We start from the raw sequence: 24,286 nt of genomic DNA on the forward strand, positions 1-24,286 counted from the left end.
CCACTCAGCCCTATAGACCACGCCAAGTTCCCTCTTCTCTTAATCAGTGCCTTTTATTTTATTTCTTTATTTTTGGCTGCATTGGGTCTTAGTTGTGGCATGTGGGCTCTCTAGTTGTGGCGTGCAGGCTTAGTTGCCCCGTGGCATGTGGAATCTTAGTTCCCTGACTAGGGATCAAACCCACGTCCCCTGCACTGGAAGGCGGATTCTCAATCACTGGATCACCAGGGAAGTCCCTGAATCAGTAGCTTTCTTACGGCTGTATCACCCGCTGTATCACTGGCAATGAGGCGGATTCTCTCCGTAATCCACTAATTCTGCCATTTGCGTATGTTATCTCCCCAGCAAGACTAAATGCTCATTAATAGAAGCCACACCGGAACTTCGTCAACAGAGACAGAGCCTGCAGTGTTAACAGAGAGGGTGGGTTAATGTTCTGGAAGATGACAGGGGACTGACTGACCACAGCAAGGTGGTTAGGAGCTCAGGTTCTGACAAGCAGGCCTGGGTTTCTTCATCTCTTTGAGCCTCAGTTTCTATACCTGTAACCTGGGGCCATAATGAAATGGGGACATAACCCCAATCATATAAAACCTATGAGATTAAGAGACATGATGAATATAAAGCACTTAGCACAATGCCTTGAATGCAGTGAGCTATTATTATTACCATGGACCAATTGCCTGATTCAGCCAATGTCATCGTTAAGCAAGCAATGCATCAACGGAGGAACTCTGTTGTCTGCAAACCATTAATTGACTACTCAGTCTGTGCTAATGTGCTCTAAGCATACTGCATGTGTCAGCTCATCTAATTTGCCTAATTCTACCAATTTTATGGATAGCTGAGGCACAGAAAGTTTAAATGACTTGTCCAAGGCCATACAGATCTGAAGCCAGCAACTGGCCCACTGGCTCCCATAATCTTAACCATGATACTTGATGGCCTCTCTACATTTCTAATGATGAGGGACAACTGTTCGACCTCAACCTTTTCAAATCAAAAACAGGACTTGGCTTTGTGGACCATGGCTTAAGATGACAGAATGATCAGGGCTTCATTTGGACCAGACTATATCTCAGAAGTCCCAAGAAGAAGGAGTTTGCTTTTCTGTCAATTTGGCTAAGGGCTATCTGTTCAATAAAATGAGAATGATGAAGAAAAGAGGAAAAGGCCCAGGAAGTACCATAAAATTACAGCTATCATTGTGGAAGGCAAAAACTGTGACACAGATTAATACGAACAGAAAGGCATTTTGCTGATCACAGAAAAAACTGGAGAGGGGATAAGAACAATGTTTCTAGCCTCCAACATCCACACAGAAGACAGGAAAGAGGCAAATGCATCTTGCTTATCTTTCAGACGGTGAAGAAGGAAAGCGATGAAACTGCAGACAGTGAACTCAAAACCCATGAACTGTGCGCATTAGGAGATGAAGTGGGGTCCCCAGGAGCTGGCATGGGTTCACAAAAATGGATGCCATCCCTTGGACTGGCCTCAGCCTGGGAGCCCTGGGCAAAGATTGTGCCTGGGTTTTAGGAAGGCATATGACAGTCTCCTGTGGCTTCCTTATGGGTGAAATACAGAACATGGGGTGTATGGTTATAAAGCTGACTGGACTCACATTTGACCTTACAGGGAAGATTAATTGCAACCTGAAGGAAGGGACCTAGTGGAAGAGTAAAAAGTTTTGATGCCAGACTTCTTCATTCAACGTGTATTCACTGTCTTAGGTGAAAACATAGAACATTCATTCTAATTCCTTAAGGGCAGAAGTCTTACTAATTCCTCTTCAGTTCCCAGGCCCCTCATCTTGGGCTTCGCATACAGAAGAAGCTCCAAAAATGATTACTTATTGGATTTCAGGAGTCAAGTTTACAAAGAGTGTTACAAAAGTAAAAAGATCAGGAAAAGATCAGGAAATAGCTGGGATGATAGATTCTAGTTCCAAAAAGGTTAAAGCAGGTGCATGGGACAAAACCAAATTCAACAGGGTAAAAACCAGGGAACAGATACAAAGTTCTCAATAGCTGATACATGAGAAATTATAATTGTAAATAATTAAACAACGTCTGAGACAAATTATAATTAATTCAACAACGTCTGAGACAAAAATCTTAAGGGTTTTGGTTAATGGTAAACTAGGAATAAGGAGTATGTTGAGGTTTCCAACTATAAGTAGATGAGCTCCCAGACCACAATAATACAGGAATGGTGATAAAAAATGAGAGTGACAGCTCCTTTCTACTTTCTGGCCAAACCTGGAGGATTATATTTAACCTGAAGGATACTTTAAAAGGGTACTGACCCCAAAAAGGAGAGGGGAGGCACTGACAAAGTACAATCTGCCTTTTAAAAAGAGATCAGGAAGGGGAACGTCCCTGGTGGTCCAGTGGGGAAGACTCTGCATTCCCAATGCAGGGGGCCCGGGTTCAATCTCTGGTCCGGGAACTAGATCTCACATGCCTACCGCAACTAAGAGTTCACATGCCGCAACTAAGACCCAGTTCAGCCAAATAAATAAATAATCAATAACTATGTAAATATTAAACAGAGAGAGAGAGAGAGAGAGACCAGGAAGGGCAAAGAAGTAGAAACTTTGGACCTGTAAGACTCATTTAAAGGCAGAAGAGGCTGATCGAGAAGACTTAGAAGGAATGCAGTAGCAATCCCCTAGACAGATAAAAACAGGTATTTGAAGAGAGAAAGGAATTATTCCATATGGGTCCAGAATTAAAACTAATGAGAAAAAAAGTAGATTTCAGTCCAATTCAAAGGAGAACTTTCAAACAATCTAAGGTGCTTCAGAGTAGAACCAGTCCCCTCCTCCATCAGTCAGTCTCCAGACATGCCAAGTGCCTCACGCCAAGGACTAGAAATCACATAGTGTCGACAGTGCACAGGGAACTGACCCACAAAATAAAAGCTGGCAAAGGAGGAGATTTTGCCAGACATCTCAGCTCTATGACTGACTGGATTACAATGATCATCACCAAGACAAGTGATGCCAGCGTTAGCTTCAAGCCTTACAATGGAGAGATGACTTTGTTGGTGTCATTAGAGAAAGCTTCAGGCAAAATGTAACATTTCTGGTAGAGAAAATGGAATGTACAAAGGCAATGAAGGGCTGAAGCTCTTGGCAAATTTGGGAAAGGCTGAGTGTATCTGCAAGGAGAGAGGGAACGTGCCCAATCAGCAGGAGTGAGGAAAGAAGTAGAAAAGATGAGGAAGAGGACCCAAAGGGTCTTGAACCCAGCTCAGGCATTCATTTAGGCTCTTAACCCTGGCAAGGGGGAATTGTGGAGAACTGCTGAGCAGGACAGCCATGATCAAAATGGCATTTCAGGATGACAGGATTGGCATTGTTGTTGGAAAAAAACAAGACAGGGAGTGAGACTCTGGGGGCAAGGAAAACATAGAGGACACTCTGGCAGGAAATGAGAAAACATAGGCCTGAATTAAAGGAAAGGCAGTGACACCAAAAAGAGGAATTTAAGTGAAAGAAGTTATATAGGACAAATTAAAAAGACCTGCTGGATTGATCCAGTGTGGAGTGGGGTGTCAGAGACAGACACACTTGAATCAGGGAACCCAGACAGGACAACGTACCTAACAGTAAGACCAGAAACCCCCAAAACATCTAAACTGGTTCCCAAATTACTGATCCATCACAGCTTTATATCAAATGTTCAGTATACAAAAAAATATAAGATTTTGTAGTTATCTTTGAATCTGAAACCAGTCATCGGAAGTTTATTGAAACAATGTTCACAAAAATTAAATCCTCCGAGGACAGAAAGAAAATATGCCAGGCAAATATTAACCAAAAGAAAGCTGGGATCTCTATATTAGTATCAGACAAAATAGATTGTAAGGCAAAAAAGCATTATCAGTGATAAAAGAAGACCACTACATAATAAACACTGCAGTTCTCCAGGGAGCTATAACTGGGAGACAAAATATTAGTTATTGTAAACTACTAGCACCAAATTAACTGGCAGACAAAATATTAGTTATTGTAAACTACTAGCACCAAATAACATGCCTCAAATCATAAAGTAAAAACAACTGACCACAGGTCGACAGGAAGAAATTGACAAGTTCACTAATATAGTAAGAGACTTTCACACACCTTTCAATCCAAAAATTGATAGATTAAACAGACAAAATAAATCATTAAGGATATAAAAACTTAAACAGCCCAACTGACAAGTTTCAACAATAGACAGACATACAAATTAGCAGCTAACAATTAGAGCATAAACCTTACTTTCAAGCTTCAAAATTTAAGAAAGTGATCATGCTAGGCATAAAATTAATCTCAACAAATTAAATTCTCTGACAGAAATGCAATGAAGTTAGAAATCAGTAACAAAGACATTACATAAAAACCCCATACACTTGGAGAAACACACTTCTAAACATTTCATGAGTAAAATCAGAAAATTTTGGAATAGAATAATAATGAAAATTCAGTATATTTCACAACCTTGAAGATGCATACAAAGCAAGTATTTGGAGGAAAGTTTATAGACTTAAATGAAGAAAGGTCCAGAGTTAATCAGTTAAGCATCTACATAAGAAGTTAGAAAAAACAGCATAACAAATTTCCCAAAACAGAAGGAATAAAATGACATAGATAAAAAGCAAAAAGTAATGAAACAGAAGACAAAAAGAGAGGATCAAGAGAGTAAAATATTGGTTCTTTGATAAACTAATCAAATATACTCTCTTGCAAGACTGATCAAAAAAAGAAGAAACAAAAACAAGAGGCACAAATACACAGGAATGTAAAGTAAGAAAATTATAGATGCTGTAGAGAAGAAAACAGATAAGAGGAAATAAGAACAACTTTATGTTAGAAAGTTTTGAAAATTTAGATGAAAGGGACAAACTTCTAAAAAAATATAATCTATTAAAACTGACTCAAGGAGAAACAGAGAACTAGAATACTTGTATAGCAACTGGAAAATCTGAATGAATAGTTAAAAAATTTCAAAAAGAAAAAAGTCAAGATGGCTTTTGGGGTGAACTTTACTGAAAATTCACGGATGAGGTTGTTTCAATGTTACATAAGCTACTTCAGAGAACAGAAAAGGCAACAACCCCCAATACACTTTATCAGGCTGGCATAACCTTGATAACAAATGTAGATAAAGATAGCACGAGAATGGAAAATCATAGGCCAACCTCCTTCCCTTCCCTTCCCTCCCTGTCTTTCTTTCTTGGGTCTTCTGTTTCTCTCTCTTGCACATGCAATACACACACACACACACACACACACACACACAGAGTTAGCAAACCAAATTCAGCATCATTATTTAAATAATGCATCGTAATCAAGATAGGTTTATCCCATGAGTGCAAGGGCTAATTTAAGTTAGAAATTTTATAAATGCCATTCATTATGCTAAAAACTTAAAGGAGAAAACACTTAAGGTCATCTCAAAAGATGAGGAAAATATGCAATAAAATTTGATGACCATTTGGGATCGAAACTCTTGGCAAACTACAAACTACTTGAACCTTTCTTAACTTGATACAGGCTATCTACAAAAGCCTGCAGCAAACATCACATTTAATGGTGAACTGTTGAAAGCTTTTTCTAAAAAATAAAGAGTAAGATAGGGAAGTACGTTACCACCATATCTAGTCAGTATTTTACTAGAGGATCTAGTCAGTACAATATGATGAAGAAGAATAACAAAAAAGAAAAAAGAAATGAAAGATATGAAGATTGGAAAAGAAGAAACCTAACTGTTATCATTTGCACTGCTATTACTGCCTATATTGAAAAATGGGGAGAATCCGTACATAAGTTAATAATAAGAGTTTAGCAAGGTAGCTGTATACAGAAATCAATATAAAAAAGTGAATTACATTTCTATATACTTTAAACAAGGAGTTTGAAAATAAAAAATTGTTTAAATACCATTTACAATAGCAACTCAAAAAATAAAGCAATAAATCTAGCAAAGACGTATAAAGTTTTTATGGAGCATATTATAAAATTTTATTAAAAGACATTAAAGAAAACTTAGAGAGTCACACCATGTTATCGCAAAGAGACTAAATCTTTTAGTCTCCCCAAAAACTGATTAATAGGTTCAAAGCAATTCCAATTAAAGCGTTATTCATGGAACTTGACAAGCTGATTCTAAGATACAAAGCTGCAGTAATTAAGAAAGTATGGTATTGGCACATGACAGACAAGTAAATCGGTGAAACTGAAGAGACAACCTAGAAACAGATCCGTGTGTATATGTAAACGATGTATGACAGAGTGAGCACTGCAGGATGCATGGGGAAAGGATGGACTATTTAATAAATGAAGCCGGGATAAGGTTATCCATATGGGGAAAAAAATGAAAATGGATCCCCCTATCTCATAAAATACACAGAAATTAGTTCCAGGTGGACTAAAGACTTAGATGCTAAACCCAAAAGAATAAAATTTTAGAAGATACTATATGAGAATATCTTTATGACAAGCAAATCAAAAAACTTTCTTAAACAAGAAACAAAAAGCATACCCATAAAGGAACATATCGATAAATTCTACAACATTAAAATTAAAAACTTCTGTTTATATAGACACTACAAGGAGACTGGAAGATAAACTACAAACTGGGGAGAAATGTTTGCAACATATTTAATCAATAAAGGACTAGTATCTAGAATACCAGGGAAACCTAAAAATCAAAAAGAAAAAGAGAGCCCTAATAAAAAGTAGGCAACACAACAGACAGACATTCACAGAAGGAGGGACATGAAATGGCTCACAAATACATGAAAGGATGCTTAGCTTCATTAGTTACCAAGAACATGAAAATGAAAATTACAAAAGAAACTCTTTCACACCCATTGAGAATGCCAAATTTTAAAATCTGAACAATACAAGTGTTGGCGTGAAGGTTGAGCCAGTGAAATTCTCATTGGTGGGAGTATAAGTTGAAATAAATTGGTACAGCCACTTTGGAAAACACTTTGGCATTACCCAGTTAAGTCTAACTGGCCTCCAACCATCCCCTAAATCCCAGCAATTCCATTCCTGGGTATAGGGCTTACTCAAAAAGTTGCACAAGTGCACCATGAAGCATGAACAAAGATGTTCAGAGCAGGATTTTCCTAATAACCCAAAATGGGAACCATTCATCAACAATCCAATCTACATTACAATACATAAACAAACTGCAGTCAATTCAGATAGCAGGAAAATAAATAAACTACACCTCTGTGCATCATCATGGTTAAATTCCCCCAAAAAGAAAAAGCATTACGTGAAAAATGCAAGTAACAGAAGAACACATACAGTATGATTCCATTTACATACAGTTCAGAAGCAAGTAAAACTAAAACTAAAACTAAACTTGGGATAAATGCACAGATGGCAAAACCACAAGCAAAAGCAAATTCAGGATGGTGGTTACCAGAGGGAGGAGGGAAATATGATTGGGACTGGTCTCATGGGGTACCTCTAGGAAACTGGTAATGCTCTATTTCTTAAGATTGGTGGTAAGTACATGCATGTTCACTTTTTTATTATTCTTTAAACTGTACAGATATTTTATATTATTTTAATATTTTATATTTCATAAGAAAATATTTTAAGAAAATAACCAAACTCTATACACATACAAAAAAAGCAAATAAGAGGTAACCTTCAGTAGATAACTGAACCCAATAGTTCCATTAAAAAAAAAAAGGGGACTTCCCTGGTGGTGCAGTGGTTAAGAATCCACCTGCCAATGTAGGGGACACGGGTTCGAGCCCTGGTCTGGGAAGATCCCACATGCTGCGGAGCAACTAAGCCTGTGTGCCACAACTACTGAAACTGTGCTCTAGAGCCCACGAGCCACAACTACTGAGCCCGCGTGCCACAACTACTGAAGCTCGCGCGCCTAGAGCCCGTGCTCCGCAACAAGAGAAGCCACCGCGATGAGAAGCCCGCATACGGCAACAAAGAGTAGCCCCCGCTCGCCGCAACGAGAGGAAGCCTGTGTGCAGCAACAAAGACCCAATGCAGCCCAAAATAAATAAATTAATAAATTAATTTTAAAAAAAACCCACAGAGGCAAAGAAAGAAAACTAGCCATTACCCAGAATTATGAACTATAGTGCAGATCACCACAAAAGAGGCTAAGTTCTGTGAACAGAAGAATTTCTCTAACAAAAGCCAACGGCCTGAGAATTATTCTCCCCAAATGAGGTCTCATTACTTGTTCAGCTGCGCAAGCCACAGACTCAGGCACTGTCGTCCATGATGGCTTCTCCCTCTCTCCCCAAATCCATTTTAGTCCCTAAATCCTACTTCCCTGGTCAGGCTACACTCATCCCTCACAAGGGAGCTTTCTAGCTGGTGTAACATGCAATTCACATGACTACCCCAGTGCTCTTGTCCCGTCGTGTGCCTAAGATCCTTCTCCAGCTTCCCACTGTTCTCAAGATCAAGATAAAAATTCTTAACATTATGCAGAAGCTACTGTACAGTCTGGGCCTTGCCTGAATAACCAGCCGCACCTTGATGCATCCACACACACATATACCTTTTATGTTTCAGCCACCCTGGCTGAACATCCTATGTTCTTTCAATTTCTTGAACACATACAAAATTCCCTCCTGCCACACAACCTCTGCAAGTAGTGGGCCTACTACATTCTGTGAAATCCATCACCTCTCTTAAGTTAACTCCTGCTTGTACTTTGGTACTCAAAGCAAGTATTTCCCCAAGGAAAGCTTCCCCGGTCATTACCTGCCCCCTCCTTGTACCCCGCCCCCCACCCCACCAGACCAGGTTGGCTATAATGTGCTTTCACAGGAGCATGAATCTTTTTTCTTGGAGCACTTTCCAAGGTTTTGCTTTTACTTTTTGTGTATGCGATTCTTTGATTAACATCTCTCTTTCCCTTAGACCATAAATTCCATGGGGCGTGGGAGCGTGTCTGGTTTTTGCTTACCACTGGAGGCTCAGAACCTTAGCACGGAATGCTGCCCATAGTAAGAACTCATAAATATCTGTTGAATGAACAGATGGTTGGGAGAACAGATACTCTAGCCTAAAGCAGTCACAACTTACAAACCACCATCACTGCCACTTGGTAACAAGACCCCCAAAGAGGTGAAACAGAGTAGGTGTGTGGCCTCACCTCTCACTCCCAAGCCTCAAGGGGAGAGCCCATCTTCGACTGGCAGGTGACCTTTGAAAAAGTATGATGAATGGAAACATGATGGAAGATCTGTGTAAGCTTGTTTTAAAAACAAGCTTTTAAAAACAAAAACAAAAATGTTTTCCCATAAACCTGGAGCAAGACTGGATCTTTCTGATAAAAAGGTAACATAAACCTAGTACGTACCTCCTGAACATTCTAGATTTGAAATTTCCATCTGAAATCATGGGTTACGATAATGCTTCTGAAGCATAAGTATGTATAGTACAGATGTGTTCAGAATAAAAGCTACAGAACTTCCTGAGTTTTGAAAGCTTGTATTTTATTAATCCAGCATTTAGTCAAGTGGAGACCCTTTGCCAATAGTTTTATTCATTCAGATGGCTTTAGCTTACCCAGTTGAAGTGAAATCCTTTTAACTGTTTTATCTGTTAAAACAGGTATATAGGATGTGTGCTGACAACTGTAATTTTAAACATCAAGTTAGAAATGAAGTGAATTTCTTTCAGTAAGAACTAAACCCTTATTTTCTTGAAGCTTTAGGATATTCTAAGGATAGAAAATCTAAACTGGCTGGCAAGCTTACTTGGAACGGCCAAGGGTACTTAACACTAGATGTGAGATGGTGTTTTATTCTTTGCTCAAAGTGTCTTTGAGTTCTAGGAAGGTATCAAAAATGAGATTGCCGAAGAACAACTTTGGGTGTGTATGCGGCTTGAGGTTACAGGGCAAGAAAGAGCCTGAAGAAACAAGATCATCAGAACAGACATCACTTTTCACATTTCACCATCATTTAAGGCACACCACATAATTATCAATCTGTGATGTAAAGTGATATTTCATCCATCACAAGGCTAACAGCAGTTCACCTACACAAAGGACAAGTATGCCATGATGTCAGAGTATATTCTGCCACTTGATGTATTGTAAAACTGAGAACACATACACAGGAGACGTCTACTGGTCTGGTGTCTTTTTTCTGCTCTATATAATTTTATATTGAATAAATAATAAAATGGTGCACCCAGCAAGGAGAGAAACTCCACATCTGAAGATAATGTCAAATTACTACTTGACTTAAATGCTAAGTTCATATTTGAGAAAGCTCAAGCAAGTACTGATAGATTATCTATTTACTATGTCTACTTCATTTCATTCAGGACATAAGGACTTGCTTTTTTCATTCGTTTACTGATTTAGTTGGGCCTTAAGTGCAGATCACCACACTTTTTACTTCATTCAGTTCTGTAATATTCTCTTACACGTAAGGAAAAAAAAAAAACCAAGCATTGATATCACCCTTGTAATTTCCTAAAATGACCATCAGGAAAAAAATAAAATACATGTTCACTGTAAACACACCCAAAAAGTAAGTATAAAATAGAAAAGCCACCAGTAAATCCACAAGCCAGAGATACCTTTTATCAACATTAATGTGCTTCCTTCTAGGGTTTTTGTTCTGTGAATACATATTTCTTTCTTTTTTTTTTTTTTTACAGTAACATCACTTTAGAATGAACAGCCATGTTGGCCAGCCTTTTATTTTTTAAAATTATTTATTTATTTATTTTATTCATTTATTTTTGGCTGTGTTGGGCCTTCGTTGCTGTGCACTGGCTTCTCTAGTTGTGGCGAGCGAGGGCTACTCTTCGTTGCGGTGCACAGGCTTCTCACTGCGGTGGCTTCTCTTGCTGCGGAACATGGGCTCTAGGCACGCGGCCTTCAGTAGTTGTGGCACACGGGCTCAGTAGCTGTGGCGCACGGGCTGAGTTGCTCCACAGCATGTGGGATCTTCTCAGACCAGGGCTCGAACCCATGCCCCCCGCATTGGCAGGCGGATTCTTAACCACTGTGCCACCAGGGAAGCCCAATACATATTTTTTAATGTGATTGAGCCATCTCAGCATATACAGCTCTATACACGTGGCTTTTGCCATTTAACTTTCCAGTTATGATTTTTCACGATACTGTGGTATCTTTAACCTTCCCAGACAGTGGGTTCCTTGATGTGGAAATTTTGACCTTGATCTAACCTCCAGCACTGAGTACAATGCTGGTCATAGTAGATATGCAATAAATTTTGGATTCAATCAGACTCTGAATTCATTTAAACAAATGAACCACAAAGAAAAGAAATATTTATAGTTATAAATAATTGAGTTCAATAATTAAATAATTATCATTAATACACTATTAATAATTAACAAGCAATTACAACTATAAATATTTTAGATAAACAGGGTGTGATCTAAGACACTATTACACATAGGTATCTACCTTTTGGAAAGAGAATTAAATTGCATGGCTACCCATGACATCCTTCAGTTACACAGGAGATCGCCTGTCTGTCTTCTGCTCGGGTGTGTAGCTTGGAGATGACCTGGGGAATGTCCTGCAATTGAAGGCCAGAGTACCTTCCTCCTCCTCAACTGGCTCATGTTCTCTGTCTCGGGACTTGGGGACAGCGTGTGGCTGCTGGTCCCCTGATGGTCGATTCTTGCGCCTGACTCCTCGGGGAGGTTGCACGGCAGTCCCCACACCAACCTCTGGGCCAATACTGCTCCACAGTAAGCAGGGGACATGGAAGTGATCTAAACATCCATCCACCCAACCATCCGCACCGCCACACACTGCTCTCTCGCCTACACCTCCAGCCCAGTTTGACTTTCTCAGACCTGAGTAGATAAGCACCCGCAAAAAGTTCTGTTTCCTTTGACATCCATCTGGACACATAACATCTGTGTAGGTAAGTGCATGTATCCTTATCTTGTGATGAGGACAAGAAGAACAGGACATGCACTGAAGGTCCTAGAGACAGAGGTTTAGTATTGTGTAAAGAGAGGGTAAAACTGCTACTTTTCATTGAAGCTTTTTACTGAATTAGAAAGAAAATGTTCAGTTCCATGAGCATTTACTAATAAGTGACCGGCATTCTGCTAGATGCCAGGGTACCAAGTTGAATAAGTCCTTTGCCCTTTAGGACATTCACAGTCCAGATTTCTTTGGCTCTTTTCCTTTGGATCAGTAATTAACAATGAAATCACAAAATCACTCCTCATGGAATCATAACATCTTGAGATTGAACCTCTATTATACCCCACTCCCAAACCTATATGAGCATCCATTTCAGATTTCATTCTTTTTTTCTCATAAGGATAGTCGGCTTTTCGTTCTTTCACGTTTTAAGTTAATACATAAGAATCCCAAAAGCAAAAGACAAGGTGTCTGGGCACAAGAAATCCATGTTATCATCATGACAAAGGCTCTGCATTCCCGAGTTAGGCTTGTTTCTCTGCACTCATCAAACAGAACATGAAACTGAAGCAGGAAGGGACCATTTTACATCTGGCACAAATCTCAAGCTCTGGAAGTTCAGTTTCTTTGTCTTCAACTAAGTTCAAGCAACTGGCAGAGGCTGACTGGAGTCCCTGAAGTTTCTTAGTCCCTCCAGTTTCTTAGGCGAGACAACCCCTCCCTGGCCATAATTCAGGCTTTGAGAATAAATGTACTAAGTGCTTCCCTTTGGAAATAAAGATGGTTATTCCTCTAAACTTTGGATCAAGTAGCCTATCATTAAAAAAGTTTGGGACCCACAAAACATGACTTTTGCCACTGATCCATACATTAAATATTAGTGAAGCTTAAGATTCTTCTTAATCAATAAACACAGATCTATTATAGTTTTCCTGCACTCTAGAAAGATTGTTTTATGTACCAATGGCCTTAAGTGAAGCTCACTTTAGAGGCCACTATAATAGAAGATTTGGAGGATAAACGTCTAAATCAAAATCACAATTTTACAATATTAGAAAACTATCCAGGAAAAAGAGGTAAGACAAACATATAATAAAAATAGAAAACAGTGCCTCATGAAAATACTAATTTATCATTTTAACCAAAGCAGAAGCTTCTATGACGAAAAAACAACATAATAAGCATCTAAGAGTTGACATTTTCTTTAGTTTAAACCTTCCAAAAGGCCACACTAAGTAAAAACATCTAAAAATGGATCAGAAATTTGCTGAAATTGGGCTTCCCTGGTGGCGCTGTGGTTAAGAATCCGCCTGCCAATGCAGGGGACGTGGGTTCGAGCCCTGGTCCGGGAAGATCCCACATGTCACGGAGCAACTAAGCCCGTGCACCACAACTACTGAGCTTGCGCTCTAGAGCGCATGAGCCACAACTACTGAGCACCCGTGTGCCATTACTACTGAAGCCCACGCGCCTAGAGCCTATGCTCCGCAACAAGAGAAGCCACAGCAATGAGAAGCCCGCGCACTGCAACAAAGAGTAGCCCCCGCTCGCCGCAACTAGAGAAAGCCCGCACGCAGCAATGAAGACCCAATGCAGTCAAAAATAAATAAATAAAAAAATTTTTTTAATTGCTGAAATCTATACACTTAAAATACACTCTGTCAAATTCCTCCAATGCTCTGTTAATATCTATATTTTGAAAGATAAAAACTATCCTTGGAAAACTGTTTAAACTGAGAACAGCAAATAATCAATGATAAAATTATCTACAATTAACATCATACATCACTCACAATCTACGAATATACCTCAGGGAGGCCCTTTTCCCACCCATGGCACAACAGTACTCTCTAAAGTTCTATTTATAATTTTCCCAGCTTCTATTTATTCAGGAAAGTAGTCAGAGCAGGAAATGGGACCAGTCAAATGATCACAATCAATCTCATCACCTTCATAACATGCTGTGAATGTAATTAATCTTCTATTTGTTTAGGGGACTTCACACCCCTTACATTAAGGCAGCAACTCCCAGCTGGCTTCAGTTGAGATAATTATGTTATAACAAGGATTGGGTTTCAGTCATATTTGGCAGAAGAAAAAGGAAATTGTACTTGAAGTTGTCAGTTTTTTTAAAAAGCTTTCTTGTGACTCCATTCAAAGGACGCTCTTGACAAAGCTCTCCTTAAACAGAGCACTTTCTAAGTAAGATAACCACACATATGCCACATTAATCAATGTAAGCCTCTTCTCTGAGTGAGACGTGAAGAGCATCTGAGCACAAGGAAAATTCTATCTGAAGGAGAGAATACAGGTTCACAAAACCTGACTACATCAATTCCCACCGGAACTCACTTGATCCTGCCAGTCTCCTCCACCGAGAATCCTCCCAAGACCTATGACGTGCAAAAGTACATTAGAACAGGGAGGTGAAGGAAAATACCAATTTGCTCACATAGTAGCTAATTATACTCTGTGAAAAGCCAGGCCGCCAGCAAGCCAAAACCAAGGATTTAAGAAGTCTGGAGCCAAGTATCTGGAAACAAAACGAGTAAGGACAGAGACAAAAACCAAACACGGCCACCCAGCCATAGTCCTTGAATGGCCTGACACATACAAGCCTCCCTGTACAGATAAATGCCATCAGTTTCCAGTCTGGGAGCTGCCCACTCACCCCTGCAAGTCTGTATCTTTTTTATAAAAACTTGTATTCACACTTTCTCCTCTAATGTGTACCACCTTTAGAAAATTAATATGAAAATATAAAGCCTTGCTCATTTTATTTTTACAAACCTTTTCTATTTTTATTAATATAGCAAAATCACAATACCCACAGTACAGGTAGTAAAAATGATAAATGAATTATGTTTCCAAATTTCTAAACATTCTCCCATCGGCCAAACCTATTTTTTTCAATGTCTAGATTAGAATGTTTGTATGTAGTAAGCCCCTCAGGCATCTTAATATATCTCAATAATATTTCATTGCCTTTCAATAGCATTTAAGTTCTTGGAAAAACGAAATGTGCAAGAAACGGAGCTTTACTGATTTGAGTTCCAGTTCTTAGTAAACAACGAAACAAAATGTGGTATCCTAAAATAGGAAAAGGACATTAGGTAAAAACTAGGAAAAGCTAAATGAATCTGTGGACTTGAGCTAATAATAATGTATCAATAATGGTTCATTAATTGTAACAAATTACCATACCAATGTAAGAAGTTAATAATAGGGGAAACTGAATGTGGGGTATCTGGGAACTCTCTGTACCATCTTCACAATTTTTCTGTAAATCTACAACTATTCTAAAATAAAAAAGGTCACCTTAAAAAAAAAACAAGGATATTACACATGAAAAAAAACAAACAAACAACAAGTAAAACAACAACAAAAAGCTCCACGAAACCTGAACATTCAGATATAGAATCCTTTGGCTAGTTTTCTCAATGTGTACAGTTACGTGGAGCATTCGTATCTTTGCAAAGGTTTATTTTGTCCTGAAGTCTTTAGGAACATTTGTAATCTCATGATTTATTGGCACATTTCTTGTTAGAGAAGTCTAATGAAGAGCAGCAGTCCCCAGTGGGCATTGCTGAACCACCGGTGATAAGGTGAAGAACCATTAAGTAAATCCTTTCTATATGAAACCGCACTGAAGGGCTCCGGTGAATGGATATTGGCATGTACTAATCTTTTCTTATGGAGATAAAACCCACTCCCATCCAGGACGAATTGGTGGATTTAATTAAAAATAAACAGTAAAACTGAGGAGCAACTTGACAGGCCTGAATAAGCACCTTACCAAGAATGATTTCAATTCAAGGGAGGTTTAACTTGCTTGAAATTCTGCACAATTGTTTCTTGAAATTTCTACATGCTAATCATTAGCAGCTAATGTAACCCTTAATGTTGTACCACTGTCAGAGAAGTAACTTCCCCTGCAGAAGTGAAACCACCTAGAGTGCCTGATGATCATCTGGTATGCCTGAACTGAACAGCCCTCTGCAATCAGCCTCAGCACTATATTTTATTATGAGTATCAGTGACACAGGCAGTGGTAGGTGTCAGGGCTCGCCCTTAGCTATGGCTCAGAATGGTGTCATGGAATTCCAGCAGCATCCTCTTAAGGGGTCCGCATGCCCCACACGCTCTGAGAACGGCCGCTCACTGGTGACAAAGTGGGCCCTGGGACCATGTGTGTACCACTTTAGGGGGCAACCCCACTCCATGCCCTCTGTGACCAAGGCAACTAGACCAGGAAAAAACACGGACCCATGCTGGGCCAACCACATTCTCCCTCCCTTGGAATCATAAACAAGGGACTCTAGTCCATCTCTACTGAAACTAGGCACATGGAAACTCAGAGCTGTAGAAGAGCCATTCTCCTCCACGTGCACCAAAGGGAAAAGAGCAGCAGGAACCTACAGAAATAAGCAACTCGAGGGACCACATGTCACCAGAAGGTAAGCCAACCCCACACTTCTTGCCTTGAGCTCACAGGACCCAGCTGTACTCAGCACCTGGGTCCCAGAAGATAGCCTGTAGCCTCCTAATAAAGTCCCCATTTTTACTATAAAAGTCCGACTGGTTTTCTCATATGTAACCAAGTGTTTTTTTTTTTTTTTTGGCTGCGTTGGGTCTTTGTTTCTCTAGTTGCAGCGAGAGGGGGCTACTCTTCGTTGCAGTGCACGGGCTTCTCATTGCGGTGGCTTCTCTTGCCGTGGAGCACGGCTCTAGGTGCGCAGGCTTCAGTAGTTGTGGCACGTGGGTTCAGTAGTTGTGGCTCGCGGGCTCCAGGGCGCAGGCTCAGTAGCTGTGGCACACAGGCTTAGTTGCTCCACGGCATGTGGGATCCCCCTGGACCAGGGCTCGAATCCATGTCTTCTGCACTGCCAGGCGGACTCTTAACCACTGTGCCACCAGAGAAGCCCACCAAGTGATTTCTAAGTCAAAAATACCATGACAGTCTCCAGCACACCGAAGGGAGAGATAAGCATTTCAGATCTGGCCCTGTTACTAAAACATCATGACCTCAGGCTAACTGCAGACTCTCTTATTTAATATAATAATAAAGGGAAACTAAAGGACGGATAAAACTGTGATCCAAATGCAAAAACGCCTCATGTCCATTCTTGCCCTTCTAAGCCACCGGAGCTACAACCAGGAAATCTGTTCTCCACGTTGCTTACATGTTTGACTTGTCTACTCCTCTGCATGATGCTATTTTCCCATCCTGGAATGCATCCACTCCTGATTATTATTATACTCATATGTGTAACAGTACTGTACAACCAGATACCATTTTTTATGTTTTGCTATTAATTCATATCCCTTCTCTGTCCAACTCTTCTCTATACATCTTTTCCAGCTGTGATCCAAATGTTCCCGACTCTTTCTCTATGGATACTCCTTAGAGACCTCAAATCAACATTTCTAAAACTGAACTCCTCGTCTTCCCACCCTCTCACTTCTCTTCCAACCTATCCCCTCCAGTATGATTGAATTTCAGCAAAGGCACCTCCAACGGCCCAGTTAACTGGCCCAAGTCAAAATCCAGACCTCACCTTTGACTGCCCCCCTTCTCACTCTCCCCTGAGATCCAATCCTTACTCAGTCCTGTCTCATCTACCCCTTAAACCTGACCACTAATCTCCTTCCCCACTCTCACTGCCCTGGCTCAGGCTACAGCTGCCTTTTGCCTGGATCACTCACCTCCTAACTAGCCTTTCAGCCTTGCGTCTGAGCTCTGCCCTCACCCCAATTCATTCCCCACAATGTAACCTGATGGATCTTCCCAGAATCTAAACCTCACTGTGTCGCTCACACAGACACTCCATCGCTTAAACTCTTCAGCTGCTCCACACTCTCCCAGAACAAACCTCAAACATCTTCATGTGGCCAAGGATCTACAAGAACTCTCCAGCCTCACTTCTTTCCTCTCATTCCTGTACCAAGATCCAACCGTTCTGAGCTTTCAAGCTCTTTAAAAGGGCCACATTCCTCCATCCCTGCTGTCTGAAATGCCCTCCGCCCCTGCTTCCCCACCTGCATCTGACCACCCCTTCCTGACCTTTTGGCTCTCAGCTTCAACTCTTCCTTCCGGAAGTGGTTTCCTATACCCCAAGACTAGGCATATGGCCTCCTAGGTGCTCCCATAGCACCCGTACTTCCCCACTGTAGCTGCTGCTATCAGGCTACGGCATAACATTTTCCTTCTATCTATGTTCCCCACTAGAAGATCAGCTTCAAGGTGTTGTGTCCCTTGTTCACCGGAGTATCCCCACCACCTATCTCAGTACCTGGCATAGAGTAGGGCTCAATAATTAGTGGTTGAAAAAATAAATAATTCCGGTTCTACATTCAGTGCTGATGTTTTACCTCTGCATATGAGTGACTCCCACTCCCACGGCTTTTGGCAGATAAACCAGGAACAAGAGAAAGCCAAAAGGAAGAGAGCTACACTGTTCTCAGGAACATAACCCTATCCCCTACCAAAGCACATACACAGAGGAAGCAAAGCAGTATAAAGCAACGATAAGGTCCTAAGTTTTCTAAAATTTTAAGATTTCAGTGCAGAAATGGCTCAGGTTTATTCACAACTGAGGAAACTGAGGTCCAGGATTTATCAAATAAAACGAAACTATTAGGTGATAGAGTTGTTTCCCTCTACAAACTTTGCACATTAGTGTCCAAAGGGTTGCAAAGTAAGATTTCATTTTGGGTGGGGAGGGGGGGGAAGAATGCGAAAAAGCAGTGAAAAAACAAATGCACGTAGAGTATTAATCACAGAAGACCATCTATCAGTTCAATGTAAAAAGGTTCAGTGTTTCAAAGACATACATTTTCTTTTTCCCCCATAAGTACCTACCTTAAAAACTACACTAGAGAACACAAAGATACAGAACCTTCATGACAAGTTCAGACTTGTATTAAAGTTAGCTGGGATTTTAGATCTTAATTTCTTTAAAAAAAAAAAACAGACAACCAAAAATTTTCCACGCAGAAAAACAAAATAATACTGTATTCTATCCCGTGTCATTTCAAATTACACCATGCGTTAAAACCATAAAGTATCAAGTTTTCTTCAGTGGGCGTGCATTTCTTGTATAATGAGGAACCAATTAGTTATTTTTTAAAAATACTATGCTATGGATATTATGCTATAAAGGAAAATGATTTATAGGGTACTATTATAAGTATTAAACACGTTACAAAATGATATGTGCAGTATTATTTCCACTAGTTTAAAAATGCACTGGAAAATAGAGAAAATACTAAAATACTAACACTGGGTGCATTAGATGAAGTGATGGAGTGACTTGCGGTCTTACGGTCCATGAGAGGCAGGGTTGGAACATATTTTACAGGACAACCTTTTCCACCCCAGCTTAAACCAAAGGGTGTAAAATGCTAAGCTTTCAGTAGGTCAGAACTACCAGTGCTACTGGTGAGTGCAGCCCACTGGAAAAGAAACGAGAGGAAGGGCGAAGTCTTTTATTGAATTTAGCTAAAAATGTCAATAAAAATAAGTTAGAGCTAATATACAGTTTGGTTCCTGTATGGAGCATTCATGAAATGCTCCTTCAACTGGCTCTACTAGATACCATTCAATTCAACTAAAATTTACTGGGCTCACAAGGGACTGTAATGGGCCCAGAAAGGTGCTCATTCACATGGACTTTAAAATTTTAGAGGGAGAAAGAGATATGCCCAATGTGAGGCAGACAGGACATGTGCCTAAGTGATCTCTAAACCAAGTGCTATGGGAATATCCCAGAGGAAGACAGATAAATCCTTAATCCCTCTTCCTATAGGAAAAGCACTCTATAGGGAGGGCTCCCTGCACATCGCCTCCCCCTGCCCCCCATACCATGGGCAAAGACAAAGGCTTGTCTAGGTGGTATATCTGGAAAAACATGAAATCTGGAGCCAGAAGACCTGAGACTATCACAGACCTATCTCTTACAAGCTATATGACCTCAAGCAAACCACTCTGCATGCTGCCACCCAGGGTGTATTTGTTGCAGGGGCCACCACACTCGAAACTTCCAATGAAGCTTACAGCAAAGGACGGCAGGAAGCGTTCCTTTTCAGAAAAATAATGTGCAGAGTCTATAACTCAAAAATGCAGGAGCTTCAGTTTTTAAGCTCTGCAAATGTGCTCTACAAGACACATATCACAAGGAAAACTAACTACGAAGCACTAAAGCAAAACGTACCACAGTTGTTGCCCTAACTTCATTAATTCCGTATAAGAATGATTTTGCTACCCATATTCCAGTAAGTTTTTGCCAAAGTAAGTGTCTGACTGTAAAAATGGAATGCTAGTCAGAACTTAGCACTTGCCTGGTATTTCAAATAAAATTTCACACAGTCATTATTATTATAATCAAAAACATCAAATAGAGACTAAGAAAAATGCAGAACTATTTTAATACATAAAAATAAGGTGCTAGATTTCACTAATAAACATTATGGGAAATAAATAAAATAGAAGGTGAAAAGTAAGGAAGAAATTAATTATGGAAATTATGGACATTCACCACAGTATTATTAATTCAGAGCCAAGGAAGTTCACAGTAAAGATGATACTGGAAAGTTCAATTATGCTGTGCTTGAAAAATTAAGAATAAAATTAGAAAATTTAATTAAAATTCGGTTCTCTTACTTCAAGGGGGAGGGGAAAATAGCTGGGCTAGACTAGAGTTAGAACGTAAAACACAAAGTGAAAACGACACAGCTTATTTCGGGACAGGAAAGTTACAGTCAAATTGGTAAAGGTGAAAATTTTTTTTCCAAAGTAATTTGAAGAGTTCCTGCTGGCTTCTCTCTTCTACCTTGCTCGCAATACATTAACATCTTTTTAAAAATTACTATTATCATAACAATGACTAGAACCCTAAGAATGTCGTTTCATTTCCTGCAACTTAAAACCTAGGGAAAAAAATGTTTTTAAGTGAAAAAAAGTCCTATTAATCCCCACATCAACTTGAGGGCGTATACCCTTCTAGTTCAGTGAAATACGATCTTCTCTCTAGTCAATAAAGAATGCCACAAACAGAGCAAGGAGGCACTCACAGAAATGGGATCCTAGCACAAACGTCGATGCTCATTACATGCTTATAAAACCCTCACCCTGAAAGAAAAAAGAAAAACCTAAACCCTCACAAACAGGCTATTTCAATTCAATTTTATTATGAAAACAACAGGAAATGGCAGCAGGGTATTCGATAAGCTCAATTAGCAGGAGGATGAAATGAAGTGATGACATACCATCATGACCTCAGGGGTTAAAGATGCAATTTTCCATCTGGCCAAATCTAGATTTCCAACTCGAATGCTGACACCACCTGCCGTATGTTATTGGCGATATCTTGAGCAGTCCCTAAGCATTTTGCTTACAACAGGTAGAGCCTCAATTTTTTTTCTTATTTCACTCTGCAATATAATTGCCTCCCCATGAACAGAAATGAAAATAAATTCTATATAATGGTTCACCCAAAACAGCCATTAAATGTCATCCTAAAGCATTCATTTACCAATCACACTAATAGTAAACATATCATGATCATTTTTCTTCTAAGTCACAAATGATGTTGTACCATCTTTTCCCATAGCACCTAAGAATTATTCCAATCAAAGGCTCTCTTTGTATTTCTCCATTAACAGTCTCTTGCTACTAAAATGGATATTTTGGGCACGTCTGATAAGAATCAGGTCTCTAGAACACCCTTTACAAAATGAAAATTCACTGCATTTTTAAACTTGATATGCTTCCTTGAGTGAGGCAATGGCAAACAATTAAAAAATTTTTTACATACCAAGTTCAAGGAGGCCATTTGTAAATGTTCAGACCCTTAGATACATTTTATCAGGCTCTGAAGACTTTCTTCTTCTACTCTGAATAAAGGATTCCGTAAGCCAGTGATTAACCAAAGAGGGCACAGCTCTCACTGTGATTAGATTTGATTAGGTTTGTATCCTGTGATGTTTACACATATGCCTGCACACACACTCACATTCACATCCCACTGTAATTAAAGCACAGACACCGGTTCAGATAGACCAGTCTTGAGATTTCACTGAGGACAGTCAATAGCATAACAATGAAGAGTCACAACTGTCGGTTTTAACACATATTTTCCAGGCGGTACCCATTTTTTTCTAGGAAAATTAACCTTTATGTCATCTGCACCTCCTCCCTAAGCAACTTCACCAAGTTCCCCGTGCTGATACAGGACTTCTCAAGTGTTTGGTAGCTGTACGGGTTTGTCCCTGATTAAAACTTATCCTCCAGGTTATTTCATTTTCTTCTTCCCGGGTAAGTAGGTGTTCTGGAAATGGGAGCATGTAAAATTCGTAACTGAAAACTTACTTGGCTTTCTGAATCCACACACAGTAGTCTGAGATGTAGAGATCGTTTAGAATGTAAGCTGGGTCATTTTCCTGAAAAATTTTGTGAATGTCCAGTAGACACTTTAAAACTGCACTTTTACCTGAAGGAAATTGAAAAAAAATCAAATCATCCTCAAGGAAAAATATCTGATTTTTTTTTTAACTGAGAAATTCACACACTGAGGGGTAATATATTTATGGCAGCTCAGAGTTTTAATCATTTTTGAATATTTTTCATATTCTTTTATTGCAAGAAATCGTATCAGTACTATTAAGTCCAAACCTCTTTATTTCTTTCCTTAAGAATTATGAAAAAATCTTTATACTCTATTGTTATAGCTGATTAATTGTGGTTACCTTAAAAATAACATAAAACATGAGTAGGTACATTAAATGACAGGGAGAGAAGTTTCCTAAGTAAATGAGTATTTAAACGCGTCATAACTTTAATTAGATCATGTTCTTCTAATTCAAGCTTTCAAAATACCATGGAAAATTATATTTTAGTTTTCAAATGTCTCTATTTCTTACATCAACATTTTTTGTCAAGGAATTATCTAGTACGAACTTACATTTTTTCACCTTGAAGAACGGAAGAAAACTCAGACTGAAAACTAAAATATCATAGCCCTACTTCGAAAACAAGCTGACAAAATCACTTGGAAAAAAAGCCATCAAATACTTGAAGTCTTGTTCAACCTAATTACTTCCTCCTGGTTGTTAAATGAACCTAATTTTAATCCAAACCAAAGCCTACAAAAGGAATCGCACAACTCAACAGTAATTCCCTAGGTGTTCCAAACTTCAAGACAGTCCCTGAAATGTATTAAACATAAGGCAAATTACTAAATCTACAGTAGTACCACTTCCTTAGATCTGTGAAATATGGCATTTTCAGTTTCACTGTTTTATTCTTACCTTTATAGTCCTAAAACGTGAAAACACTGTACATTGATTTCGTGAAGACACTGGATGTGCTTTCATCGACATTTCCCACTTGATTCTTAGATATGATACAAGGATCATGAGCTATATAATGACATCGCAAGAGGCCAAAACTGCTGCCATTAAATTTTTAACACAATTAACACTAGAAAGTGAGCTTCATAAGAGCAGGGACTTCTGTTTCATTTAGTCATTAATCCCCAATACCTAGAACAGAACCTTGTAGCAGTACATTTTCAATTTAAGTATTTTAAGGATGAATGAATGAATGACACAGTAATCACCTGCTTAAACCCTCACAATGTCTTCCATCCCCTAGCCTCACACACCAAGCCCTGACGAGTTTTCTCTGGAAATGCCTCTTGTAGCTGCCCTTTCCCCACCACTCCCAGACCACCCATCCTCACTCATGCTGAGATTATAAATTCTTCCGCGTCCCTCGGACTCTCTCCCGCTGAGCCCTCTGACATTGCATTTTGATGCACTGCTTTCATCAAGAGCCCTCCCTGCGCTTGCTTTCAAGGCTCTATGGACTTGTCCGTGGCCCATTGCTCAACTGCTTCCCTGCACCTGGAAGGCCTTTTCCTCTCTGTTCCACCTAGAGGGATCCTAGCCTGCCTTCACAGCCCAGCTCAAGTCTTCATCCTGCAGGAAGCCGGGACTGACTTCCCTAATCGTCAGAGCTCTTACTAAACCCTGCAAAGGAGAGAAGTGGAAAGGAAACTCGGCTGATTCTCCTCATAACCTCCTCTGCTCACTTCACAGAAGGAGAAACTGAGGCTCAAGGACCATTAAGATACAGTGCCATTGAGTGGAGGGCCCAGGATCCAAATTCTGAATTTACTGACTCCCGAAGCTCCCGCTATGCTACCCATGTGCTCTTGGGCCATTCAGCCTACATCACGTTTTTATTATTTGAGTTAAGCAGGTAGTAAGTTCAAAACAGGGGCCATGTTTTTTTCAAAAATTTTCACTGTGGCTTCCTCATACGCAGAGGGGAGGAATGTCAATAAATGCTCCACTGCTCAACG

At 39.7% G+C, this 24,286-nt stretch overlaps 1 protein-coding gene across 1 annotated transcript in view; it reads right to left on the minus strand.

The window, feature by feature from the left end:
• The window catches only part of SHQ1 (SHQ1, H/ACA ribonucleoprotein assembly factor), an 88,620-nt gene that overhangs the window by 13,607 nt on the left and 50,727 nt on the right, over window positions 1-24,286 (minus strand). The window contains 1 exon segment of the mRNA XM_060111070.1: window positions 22,291-22,411. Coding sequence (XP_059967053.1) covers window positions 22,291-22,411 — 121 coding nt within the window.

The sequence above is a fragment of the Mesoplodon densirostris genome, chromosome 10 (assembly GCF_025265405.1).
Source record: "Mesoplodon densirostris isolate mMesDen1 chromosome 10, mMesDen1 primary haplotype, whole genome shotgun sequence".
In the NCBI taxonomy this organism is placed as follows: domain Eukaryota; kingdom Metazoa; phylum Chordata; class Mammalia; order Artiodactyla; family Ziphiidae; genus Mesoplodon; species Mesoplodon densirostris.